Source organism: Equus przewalskii, chromosome 4 (genome assembly GCF_037783145.1).
Source record: "Equus przewalskii isolate Varuska chromosome 4, EquPr2, whole genome shotgun sequence".
Classification (NCBI taxonomy): Eukaryota; Metazoa; Chordata; class Mammalia; order Perissodactyla; family Equidae; genus Equus; species Equus przewalskii.
The window spans coordinates 54524833-54537835 of record NC_091834.1 but is presented as its reverse complement, the minus strand read 5'-3'; the positions used below and the strand labels follow the sequence as shown (position 1 = coordinate 54537835).

Genomic DNA, 13003 nt, shown 5'->3' with positions numbered 1-13003 from the left:
TGATGTACTGTTACTTCAGCCCCAACTACATATGAGCTGCATTATATTCTAGGATTACACTTCTTTCTTCCTCCCTCCCTCCATTTCCTCTCCTTCCCTCTCTCCCTCTCTCTCTCTCTCTCTCTTTCTTTTCTTTATTATCTCTTTTTGGATATCTGCCCTTCTGGATTGGTCTTCTATTTTTTTAAAAACTTTTTCCTCTTTTCAATTTCTTTCTTTTTTTCCTATTCCTTCTTGGAGATTTACTCAGCTTTGTTATTTAACCCCTTCTGTTGAGCTTTTGATCTCTGCTATCATATTTAGAATTCCCAAGAACTCTTTTTTTAAAAAATACTGTCTTGTTGCATGAATATGATATCTTCTTTTATCTCTTTGAGGAAATTTATATTAGCTTAAAACATTTTTCTTATTTCTTATTTTTTTTATTTCTCCTGAATTTCTTCTTTCTGTTAGTTTTTTTGGTCTGTTTCTTTCAAGGGTATGGCTTTCTTCAAATGTCTTGGTTACTTACTTTTAAGGGAGAGGCACCGAAATGCTGATTTGAAGTTTTGTTTTGTTTTGTTTAAGATTGGTCCTGAGCTAACATCTGTTGCCAATCTTCCTCTTTCTTTTTTTTTCTCCCTAAAGCCCCAGTACATAGTTGTATAACCTAGTGGTAAGTCATTCCAGTTCTCCTGTGTGGGATGCCACCACAAAATGGCTTGATGAACGGTATGTAGGTCTGCACCCAGGATCAGAACCAGCGAACCCCAGGCCACCGAAGCAGAGCACATGAACTTAACCATTTGGCCATGGGGCCGGCCCCTGATTGGAAGTTTTATGTAGATAGCGCTTATTAGCTGGTCGGCTTTTCTGAAGAGAGATCTGGCAGGGCTCTCGATTTTTACATTGGAAGATCTTTAAATGTCAGTATATGCGGGGATGGAAGCAGGTTTCTCTTGGGATATTCAGTTCCCCCAGAGAGGAGTTGTCTAGTCTGTTACCTGGAGGACATAAACCTGCCTTGCAAGTATTCTGATAGCTGAGCCTCAAAAATGTTGGGCAAAGGGGTAATGTTGGTGTGTGTGTGTGCAGGTGCACCTGCGTGACTCTTTCACCTAATCTCCCTGACTTCTGTTTGGTATTTCACTTTGCCCACACCTGTGGCTGAAGTCCCCTATACAGACTCCCTTGGCTGCTTACAGTTTTTTCCCTTAACATTTTTTTTGTAATCCTACTTTAATGGGTTGTGGGGCTGGGGGGGGGAGCAGGGAGGATAAACATAAATCTTTAATTCTTTAAGTGGAACTAGAAGTTCCGCCTTTGTATTTATTCTTACCTACTCTGGCCAAGTTATGTCTCCTCCCTGAATTTGTGCAACTGTTTACACGGAAACTTACTCCCCTGAGTCTTGTTTAATCTGAAAGGGCATATTAGGATTTTGATTCTGCCATTTAATATAAGAATGAAAGTACTTAGGTGTTGGGCTAGGCTCCCGCAGGATTCTAGAATATGGGTCAATATGCCAACTTCTGCAGGGTAGCTGTGGGCAGGGGAAAGGGGACTGATAGAAGGAAAAGGCATGCATGCTATGTGTGTGCAGGCACAATGCATGCAGTAGGACCTGAACTGATGTGTATGCTGAACTTCCACAGCACACACTCATCTTCAGCATGGGACCCCGGGCACTGCTAGTGCACCTCTGAGAAGCTGTGTTGATGCCCTTGTTTTATGCTTCACTCTGCATTTGCTCCTGCAGATTGCCACTTGCCCCTTGATCCCGGAGCAAGTTTTCTTAAGGAAGCCTGGGTGGTACAGCTTTTCCTTCTTAAGATCTTGCATGCAACTAATGCTCTAACAAGAGGTCATAACGTAATTAAGATAGAGTGGATAATAGTAAATCTGACATTTCAAACTGGGTAAAAGCCATTGCTATTATGGTGGAACGGGAATAGAATTTTATTAAAAAACCTTAAAAACCAACGAAAAGCTAGCTAAAAGAACAAATGATTTCCAAGCTCTATTTGGACAGTTTAGAACTTAATGATTGACTGCATTGAAAGTCTTTCTTACCTAGTCACCAAGCAAGAGATATCCATAAATAGTCCTCTGTTAGCCTACCTTAGAGTTATACCATGATTTTGAAAATAATAAAACTACTTTAAAAAACTGTTCTGTAAGTCACACTAAAGCCTAAAGGAGGTTTTCACTAATTCAGCTGGCCATCATCCTGTTAGATCAAAACGATCCGTGTTATCAAGCAGATTCTAAAGTTTCCTTTTAAATAATCCATGGACGCTTTAATAGAGCATGAGGAATTTATTTCCTGTTCTCATCCAGAGCCCAGGAAGCTGGTTTGACGTCAGGGCCAAGCTGGAGTATTGTGGGGTGGGGCGGGAATAGTGCTCTGGTCAAAGTTGGCATGGAGTCCTCAGCTCTCTGCCCCATCTCCTTTGTGTGTCCATCTACAGGGCAGAAGGAAAGGCAACGTTGATTTGTCCTGGCTTTGGGTACATTAAAAAACATCTGCTAAGAGAAAAGTTTTCAGTTGGCAGTAGCATGCTTGTGACCTAGAGGTTGTGTAGGTGGAACATGGAGTTTTTATAACAGTTCCTAAGAAGCCAGTGTAGTTTCACCCCCGTGATTATCTGCAAGCATGCCATGCATTATTATTAACTTTGTAAATGTTCAATGGGTTTTTAAAAAATTTGTGGCAATGACATTTATAGAATTCATTTTCAGTGTTTTACTTATCTGTGTTGTGGTTTAGACTGAAGGAAGTCGTAAAATCCTCAATTGTTGTATTGCAAAATTCAACTACTGTGACAGCATCATTTGCTAATATGTTTTTTAGACATAAGAGTAAAATTTACCCCCAATAATAGTATTGCAATTATTAATGTCCTTAGAACTTTTAACTTTTAAGTAAAAGGTAAGAATAACATCAGAATGCCTGTTAATATGTAATTTTCTTCTCAGAAGAAATGAACTTTTAATTTTAATCATCATGAGACAAAGTTCCTTTACCGAAGTATTGATGGGATGAAAGATGCAAACAACTTGAGCCCCACTTCTAAGTAACTGAACAAAATGAGCTGGGATTCAGGGCAGACTCATGCAGCCCCTAAGCTCAATTCTCAGAGCTTCCCTAGTTGTGGATGTCTTTGGTGGGGCTGAAAAGGAGAAAGCAAAGCAGCAAGGATCCAACAGAATGTGAAATGCTGTGCTTATTTGTTTTTCTTTTTGTAATCATTTGTCATTGGAAAATTTCAAGCATACACAAGAGTAGAGAGACTCATATAATGAACCACCATTGAAAAAATTGCAAAAATAACACCTTCAACTTGATATGGGAAAGAATAAACTGGCAAATACAAGAAGTCCTTACAAGGTAGAACTTAAAAACCATAGCAAGGACCTACTTCCTTGGCTGCCCAGTTCTACTCCTTCTCCAACGAATACCAGCATAATATAAATGTCATTTTTTAAACAACAAAAATGCTTTCTAAACTTTTGACAAAGACGTATTTCTTAGGACTTACATTGATTTGACAGAGCTCAGGGCAGGCTCATGGGAACAGATCTGGGCACCTGACCTCACCGTCCACTGTCCTGAGTCAAGTATAAATGGGGTCAATAGTAATAGACATAGCAGGAGAGGCAAGTGCTAAAAAGGCACCATCATAAGTCCACAGTGGCCTGGGGAAAGCTATCAGATGAGGGATGTGATTGACTCATGGGCTTTAAAAATGCCAGTCACCTGTGGTATCTGAGAACAGGTCGGGGTGCAGTTCGAAACTGTGCTTGTGCTCCTGAATTCCCACTCACCTTTCAGGTTCTTAATTATGGCGGCCGCAGGTGAGTGCTCCAGGAAGCAAAATCTGCACATTCCTTTTTTAGAGGAATGTCAGTGTTTAATTTACCGCATGGAAAGCCCTAAAACCCCCCAGGGCCTTCCAAAAATAGATGGGATTAGTCAGTAGTGACATTTACAGGGTTTTTTTTTCCTCCCTTCCCCCTTCTCAGGAATGACAAAAGTTTTTCTTCTTTCTACTTAGTAAACTTAGCTCCCTTGAGGATTTTCACCTTATGAAAGAAAGACATGGTTAAATTCTATACTACATTTACGGGATTTTATTGCAAAATAAAAAAATCTAAATTGCTATAGCCAATTTGGGGAAGTGTTTCAATTATGTTCATAATGAAAAGGATTTAAATGGAAGCTATCAACTGGAAAAAATTTGGATGAATTAATGAAGAGTTGAAAAGAGTGAATCCCCTAAAGTAGTAAAAGTCTGAGATTTCTCAGCCCTCCATTTGGATAATGAATGGTTTCCACACAGAGGAAACACAGGAAATGTTTACATATATAAATACTGCAAAATTCTTTTCTAATCGCAATAGGGATGTGTTAATTGAAAAGGAACCCCAGTGAGAGGTAGAGTGCCTCTAACCAAGGGTAAGGCCATTCGTTGGTCTGTTAGTTCACTCATTTGTTCTTTCGTTCATTAATTCATCCATTCATTTCTTTCTTCTTTCCCACTGAAGGGCCTTTGGTCTCATGAGTGCTGCTAGTAGTTACCTCCTACTCTTCTTTCAGATCTCAAACTTCACTTCTGTAAGGAAGCCTCCCCAACCCTGTCATCTCTACCTCCACGTAACAGATGGGTCAGGTTATTACTGAACTACTCTTTGTGGTATATAATAGACACTGAGTAAATATTTGTTAAATGAATGAACAAGTTAATCCATTCATCCATACATTCTTTCCTTTGTCTCTTTACTGAGCAGGAATTTACTAAACCACAGCTATGTGAGAACCCTGGCCACGTGGGCCTGGCTGGGAGGAGAGCAACTTTTCATACCTGAGAACTCAAACAAGTCAGGACTCACCTTCCTCAGAAGCCAAGGGAAGCTGAGAGTGAGGTGGATTTCAGCCCAGGTCTACAGGTGGAAGTTTATGGAACTAAGCAGAAGGGACAGAGATAGGAAACAGTGGAAACTAAATTTGCACTTGTGCCAAGCTCTTGTGACTCTTAGAATCTGAAATATAGTTTTCCTGGTAAGGAAGCTGTGGCCAGAGAGATTAACTGACTGACTTCAAAGTCACAGAACTCATGAACTTGAGTCTCTGAGATTCCTTTGAACTGATTAAAAGTAGTTATGGGTTGAACTATAAGAAGCTGCAGTATGTTTTGGTGCCTTGGATTTGAAGGGGACAAGTTACTTCCAGATAAGTGAAAGGACCCAGAGTGTGGACCCCAGAGGAAATGTCTGGAAGAGAAATGGAACCCCTCAGAGTCTCCGGGTTTTTCTACTCTGGGGTGGTGGTGGCAGAGGGGTTACCAGCAATCCCACCGGGAGAGCATTCTTGGAGGGAGCTATTCCTTCAACAGTTGATTTAACCACTGGAGAGTTTTACCAAAAAGTAAACTTTTCTCATGGTAGTGTAGAAACTTCTGGGTGGTTCCAGTTCTCAGACACTCATTCTGTTTAACTCAGCTGTTCTATTTAATAGGCCATCAAGTGTGTATTTTCAAAATAACGCATCTCAGTTGCAGGGTTTTGGTAGGGACAGAGCGTTTTCACATACGCTAGTTTGCTTGGCCCCATGACACTCCTGTGAAAAAATTAAGACTAGAGACCTTGTGGTTTGCCCAAGAGTCACACGGCAGGTTAGTGGAGAAACAATAGCTTGAACTTGGGTCCCTGACTCAGATCACATACTGTGTACCACAGGTGGCTCACGTGAAAGGAAGTGTTTCTCTAGCAGGCAGGACACATATAGCGAAGTGTGACAAGGGTTTTGAAAGCACTCAGATTTCACTTTTAATATTTAGTCTATATGCTGTCCTTCTCAGAGGTATGCTTTCCTTACCTGGAATGTTTTCTTCTTACCATATGCTGTAGTGGAAGGTGACAGAGATGAGCAGCAACCGATAAGGATAATGACTGTTAGCAATCGATTACACAGCATTTACTATGTAGCAGACACCAAGTGCTTCACATACACTAGTTCATTTAATCTCACGATAAATACATGAGATAGGTATCATAATTATTCCCATTTTACAGATGTGGAAACTGAGGCATAGAGGGGTAAAGAAACTCAATTAAGGGTCTCACAGCAGGTTTAGTATCTGAGATCTGTCTTCTTAATCACAGAATTTTTTTTTTACCTACTGAATTTTTACCTATAAGATTATTAAGCCATTTGAGTACAAAGGTAAGGCCACGATATTGCATTCTAGAAAATATTCTGAAAATTCTGGGTTTCAAAAAATTACTTTTCTTTCTAAAGTAATTTTCTAGAAAATCTTCTTGAATAGGCAATCCATATGCACAGTACAACCTCACAACCATGAAAGAGTGTGTGAAAAAGTCTATCTCCCTCTACGCTGTCCCCTAGCTGCTCTCTTCCCCTCTCCAAAGGCAACTGCTGTTAATAGTTTCTGGTGTTGAAAATGATGTTTGGAGATTTACGTTCTCATTTGTGCTTAAGGAGAAAGAAATGATGCAGTAGGAACCCCAGCTCTGGCCTCAGCTGTGTCCTCTGTCAGAATTGAGACACATCTGGGCTGTCTGGCAAACTGATAGGGCAGCTGACCAGAAGTCAGAGGGCGGGTGGAGTGAGGAAGCATCTGGGAGAGAGAAGTGCCTAAGGGAGAAGGAGCTTGGCCCCACATCAAAGCTTTTAGGCTTAGTGGGGGGAAAGAGAGATTCTGAGGAAGAAGTGGTGATTTCCTTGACTCTCATGGCAGAGCCCACCCATGGAGTCGTTTCTGAGTCCTTTGGTTTGGAGGGAACCCAGTTGGCTGAGGTAAAGCCTGAGGAAACAGTAAAGGGCTGTTTCTTTGAATATTGTGAAAGATATTGAGCACTGCTTGGGGACCCCCTCCATCATAGCAGGCATGGTAAGGGGGACAGCCTCCTTCGTTAGCTCATCTCAGATCACTGGACAGTGTTGGCACCTCTGAGTTTCCTAGGAGTGGTGTTGAAGGGTCATTGAGGCAGTAGTACCTTGAAGGAGGTGGCCGCAAAGTGGGGGTTAGAGACAGCACTTCACAGGCTACCCTCTCCAGGGGGCTCCAGAACAAGGGAGGAACAAAATGGCAGGCTTGACCCCACAAAATGGTAGCTGCACATAAAAAACATGTATGGGATAAAAATGTTTGCTGATTCTCTGCATGGGGCATTCTCTTGTTGTCTTAATTCTTTGTTCATGGTGCTCTCCTTGTCTGGACTGGCCTTTTTTCTTCCCTTTTCCTGTCTAATTCCTCCTTATCCTTTAAGACATGGTCAGGCAATTCCTTCCCTACACCCCTCTCCTACCCTCAGCCCCTGGCCCTGTGTATCTGTTATTACCTGACTTGTATTAAAATTATCTGCTAGTAGGTCAGTCTGAGACCATGAACTTCTGTTTAGGGATGGCTTTGATGAGTTTTGTAGTTCTGGCACTGGGCTTTCAGTAAGTATATTGAGGAAGTGTAGAGTTCCTGCAGGATGTTCTGAACTACCCGAGATACCTTTCATTCTTGCAAAAGATCCCTCAGTGACAGCTTGATCCATTGAGTGATCTATTTTTTGCTAGCTTACCAGACTAGAGAATCTGCCTTTTAGTTGAGAGTGGGACTAAAATGCTTGCTAAACTCTAGGTGGTTTTGATTTATTAGTGAGCATCTGGAACAGACTGCACTGGAAAATGAGCCACATTAACACGTCACCATAACCATTTAATTATCTTAGATATCCATCAAACTACTGGCTATATTACTCAAGTTTGGGTCATTGAAAAAAAAACCCAATTGAGAAATCTCATCTTGTTTCTGTGAGGTAAATGTTCTGTGAGAGTATGTTGAGATTACCTGCAGAAAGGCTCCATATTGTTGTTGTTTTTCTCCCTCGTGCTATTTTTCTTTTTTCCAATGTCTTTCTCTATTCCAGACATGGTGCTTTAAATAATTTGACTTGCGGGTAAGATTGGAATATAGAATAAAGGCCAATGTGGAGGGAATAGGTCAATGCCTAATTGTTTCTAAATGACAGAGGGGAAATAGACCGTAACTGGTACACTCCTGGCATGTAACCCTTTCTGTCTCTTTAGAAGATTGTCAGTGAAATAGCAAAAAAGTCTGAATTCTCTGAGTAGGTTCTGCTTTGTATAGTTCCAACTAAATGAACTAAATTTCCGTTTAAACACTGCAAGTCTACATGTAATGGTGCACGCTGAAGATTTTACGCTGTGTAAAAATGGTAATTTCCCCCTTTGGAAGGCAAGGAGACAGGAATGGGAGGGGTGGGTGGGGGAATCAAAGTGTAGGTCAAAAATTTGAATTTTAAGTGCAATATTCTTAGTCATCACTTTCATTTCTGTCTTCTAGGGAAATCTGACACAGCTAGAAAGCAATGGAAAACACTAGGGGTTGCATCAGATGTTGAAGAGGAACTGATCTTAGCATGGAGATAAAATGATCTCTTCAAGGGGTGTTTAAAAAAGGTGGTTATTTAAAGGTAGCAACCTTTATGGGGAAAGCTAACAAGGGTTCCAGAGGCTAATTTGTCCCTTGTTAGCAATGTTTGTCCCATGTTAGAATGAGAAATCAGGGTGACTTGATGCTATTTCTCTTCCTCTCAGCATAGATTTGCAAGAGTGGGCTGCAAATAAATTTTCTTCCCTTTTCAGGATGTTTCCTTGTAGAGAAGGTTCTCAATTCACTCTGTGGAACAAATGTCTATAATAGATTTAATATGGTTGCGGTTTTGCCTTAACTCATTGGGTAAGTGGTTTTCTTTTATTCATTCTTAACTCTGCAACTACTATTAGCCTACAGCATTGCTGGCATCGTACGTGACCCAGGGGAGAGTTAGAAAGGAAGTAAAAGATGTGGCCTCAGAGATCTCATGGGGGAGAAACAACAATAATGATAACTAACATTCACACAACTTGAAAAAGTAGAAGTCATTTCCCGTTACTTTCCCTCATTAATTTTCTCTACAAACACATTGTGTAGGCTTCACTATCTGCATTTTACAAATGAGGACAGTGAAGTTTGGAGTAGTTGAGGGACTTAGCTAGGATCACCAGTAAATGACAGAATGTGAACTTACAAATAATATTCTCAGTCTAAAACTGTATCAATTCTATTGAAAACTGGCAGTTACAGTCTAATATCTGTACAAGTGCATGCTGACAAGTCCTCGTGAATGATCAGGGTGGAATGCGGCTCCTCAGGGATGGTATCTTGGAGAAGGATGCAGCACATGCGGATTATTGAAGGAGTCAAAGGAGACCCTGCTGCAGGGAGAAGGGTGGAAAAGGACATGGGAGGAGAACAAGGGCAAGAGTGAGCTGAACATGTGGGTCAGGGGAAGGAGACAGACCTACCCAAGCAGAAGAACCACATGGTTGGGAATAATGAGAGACAAGTCTAGGAGACATTGGGATGTGGATATAAGGGTAGGAGAAAAGTAACACCTGGAATTTTCTTTCCATTGCCTTGGGGAGCACCTGGTGGAAGGGCTGTGAGTGCTCCTAAGAATATGTTCTGCACTGGTGCCTCAATGGGTAGAAAAGGGGGTTGCCAAATGAGTTATATGTAGAAGCTGTGCAAGGGAAGTTCTTATGCAAAATGACTAAACACGCTCCATTGCCCTGCCTGGTTACTTATAACCGTTGCATGTGTGCAGAAGTTGATGGGAGTCCAGACATTATCTATGAGATCGCCCAGAGAATCAAATGAGAATAGAGTTGTTCTAAGAGATAAAGGGCTTCTGCTTTACCTGCAGCAGTTGATGACAATCTGTCCCTCCATCATAGTGCAGACAATTTCAGCCACATTCCCATCAAGCATTTCCTACATCTGGCACTGACACCTTACTCAAGGGAGGGACTGAGAGCTTGGGGCTGGGGAGGGAAGAGAGACCTGATGCAGACCTGAATGATCTCTACAGTTATATAACTTTCCAGTCACAAATCACTTATTAAACCACTGAATTCATACGACCAAGATCATTGTGTGTTTGGGTCACTTCAGTTACCTTGAGATCTGGGACCCACAGGCCTGAGAGTGGCAGCTGGTCATGTCATGGGGACTCCTCTGCACAGCATCACAAGCACAACAGAGAGCTCTGAATTCATGAGACAACACCTGGAATCTACAGGAATAAAGTGAGAAGGTTTACAGAGCCTGGAGAGAGGAGCCAGCTTACAGAATTTCTCTCCCTTTTTCCTCTGCAGCTTCAAGGCAGATCCCAGGGAACACACAAACACATAATGGGAAGAGACAGTCTAAGAGTTAGTGCCTGACTGTCTGCACCCAGAGTCTCATCTAGGAGGATATTTGCCTGATTCTAGCACAGCCTAATTCTAGATCAGAGTTTGCTTATCCATTTTTGTTAAAAGACTGTAGGCTCTAGAACCAGGGAGTGCGCAAGTTTCTTAAAGCTCTTAGGGCTTGAGGAAATAGGCCTTCCAAATAGGCATAGTAGTAAAACTGATAAAGTTGTGATGAGGAACAAATGAGATAATGTCTGTGTTGCAAGTTGGGTTCCTTGGGACACAGATTATGAGATGGAGGTTTGGATATAGGAAGGTTATTGAGGAATCATTTTGGGATCAATAACTTTGGGAAAATGAAGATAGCATTATTGGGCAGAGGAAGAAGGCGAACCTTGATGCAGTTGTAAGAAACTCCTCACTAGCTCTATGAGTGGCTGTGCAGCTGCAATAGTCCTTCAGAGTTATCCTAAATTGAGAAAAAGAGCGTCAGTCTTATATCCCCACGCTGACCAGTCAATGAATGTGGCTGTCTCCAGGAAGGGTCTGTGATCTGGGGCAAAGAAACTCTTCAGCAGAAGGCAATTCCTGTAGAGGGATTCAGCTGACAGCTTTCAGCTGCCCACACTCCCAGCAGGTGAGGGGAATGAGTGTTTGAGTCCTGAAAGAGGCGATAAATCTGGGTGATGCACCACGGGTCTGCTTCAGTCCACTTTTTGCACCTCGGCTTCACTTGCTTCATTACAATAAGTTCTGAGAACAGCTCCTCCAGGATTCTGGTTGATTTCTTTTCCTGGAGAAACTTATAAGAGGAAGGTGAATGGAATGAACTAGAGCCTACACCACAGTAGCTGCTCTTGAGGTTGCAACTGATACTCATTTTCTTCCTTCTTTACTACCCATTCTAGCTTCTCCTTACTCTTATCTGGGCCAAGTGGCTTACTCGGTGGGTGCAGACTAGGCTGTGGCTGCTGTACTTATCTATTTTCCACTAAGTCACCCAAGTGGATTACCTGGGTGCCAAACACAGTCTTTCCTGCTCCCCAGTTGTAAGATCAGCCCTATCACTTCCTGATTTTCAGGATCAGCTACTCATGCCAGAATGTGACTCCTTTCCCTGTCTGCTGTTCCCTTGGTATGAGGAACATGAAGTAACCGGGTGGCAGCCACACCTTATCATTTAATGGGAAACTTACTGTGTCCTCTTGTAGAAGTAGGCAACCAAGAATGCTGTGAGCCACTGAATCTTTGTAGTGTTTTTTTCCTCCCATCTGAAAGGCACGTATATTACTAAGGCCTCCAACACACTTGCTACTTCTTGCTCCTCAGGTCCAAAGAACATACTGTCATCAACAGAGTGGACCAATATGATGTTCTGCAGGATGTCCAGGTGGCCCAGGTTTCTTAGGACTATATTTGGACAGAGGGTGGGGAAGTTTACACGGCCTTGGGGCAAGGCTGTTAATGTATGCTGTTGTCTGTCCCAAGTGGAAGAGAACTGTTTTTGATCTTCCTTTCTTATAGAGATTGAAAAAAATTTATGTGTCAGATCCATGACTGAAAACTATGTACCTGTGGCAATGTTAATCTGCTCTAGCCAAGATATTAATCTGGCATAGTTGCTGCAATTGGGGCTAGTGCTTAATTGAGTTTGCACCAGTCCAAAGTCATTCTCCAGGATCCACCTGGTTTTTGCAGAGGCCACATTGATGAATTAAATGGCAATGTGATGGGGATCATCACCCCTGAATTCTTTAGACTTGACATTCCTCTCAGGATATAATGCTGTTTCCGATTTACGATCTTGGCTGGAATGGGGAAGAGCAGTTTCAGAGGCTTCAATTTGGCTTTCCCACTATGATATATGGGGGTTCTGCCAAAACCAAGTATATATATTGTAGTTATATATATATTGTAGTTATATATATATACGTAGTTACATATATATTGTAGTTATATATATATTGTAGTTATATATATATGTAGTTACATATATATTGTAGTTATATATATATGTAGTTTTATATATATATATATATATATATATATATATATATATATATATATATATAGTGAAAATGACTCCTATATGGGTCTGAGGAACCAGTGTACCCACTGTGAGCCAGACTTGAGTCAGGACCCCATTTATTAATTGACCCCTATACGCTCCCACTCTAATAGGGGGTATAATGTTTCTTTGGATCCCTGGGTTTCAATATCAACCTGTATCCTATATCCAACAGTCCTCAAAATATTTAGAATTTCCCCTTTTCCAAGTACCCAATTACTTGAGTAAATGACCATAGATAGATCCCTTTGGGAAGGATTGAGGTAATCATTACTATATATACTTACCATGATGTTATAGGATCCTCCTTCCTAGGGACCTTACCTCTGTTTCAGTCAAAAGGTTCCAGGTCAGAACACTGGCTCAAATCTAGAAATTGGGCTTGGGATCATGACTTTTTATTGGGTTGTCCCTAGTCTCTTGATCACCCACCTTACTTTCTTTTGTTTGTTTAGATTGAACATTATTACCATTATTGGCAGAAATTCTGTGTTCTATTAACTACCTCATGAATTACAGCAATTGTGACCAAATTGCTTCTGATGGTTAAGAAGCAACTTGGCTACCTGGCCTCTTTTCAAGATCCTACCATCCCTGTTGCTATCAATGAGTCCACTTCTGTATAACATCTACTACTATCAGCCTCGTCCTACAGAGGATGGCCACTATGGGAGTGAATT

At 41.4% G+C, this 13003-nt stretch overlaps 1 protein-coding gene across 19 annotated transcripts; it reads right to left on the bottom strand.

Moving 5' to 3' along the window:
- Window positions 1-2283: 2283 nt before the first annotated feature.
- LOC139082831 (uncharacterized) lies at window positions 2284-12797 on the bottom strand. 19 transcript variants are annotated; one of them, XR_011539097.1, is made up of 6 exons: window positions 12611-12797; window positions 11452-11526; window positions 10650-10724; window positions 10018-10134; window positions 4873-4945; window positions 2284-2444 (listed from the first exon to the last, which is right to left on the bottom strand). XR_011539097.1 is itself a non-coding variant. In XM_070615931.1 (6 exons), the coding sequence occupies exons 2-5, from the start codon at window positions 11595-11597 to the stop codon at window positions 4924-4926; spliced, it is 360 nt and encodes a 119-aa protein (XP_070472032.1). In that variant the 5' UTR covers window positions 11598-11665; window positions 12611-12797; the 3' UTR covers window positions 2284-2444; window positions 4873-4923. The 19 variants fall into 19 exon arrangements, 15 of the variants coding, with proteins under 15 accessions (XP_070472032.1, XP_070472022.1, XP_070472024.1 ...); XM_070615931.1 differs by having other exon boundaries at window positions 11452-11665; XM_070615921.1 differs by having other exon boundaries at window positions 11452-12063; window positions 12611-12774.
- Window positions 12798-13003: the final 206 nt, after the last annotated feature.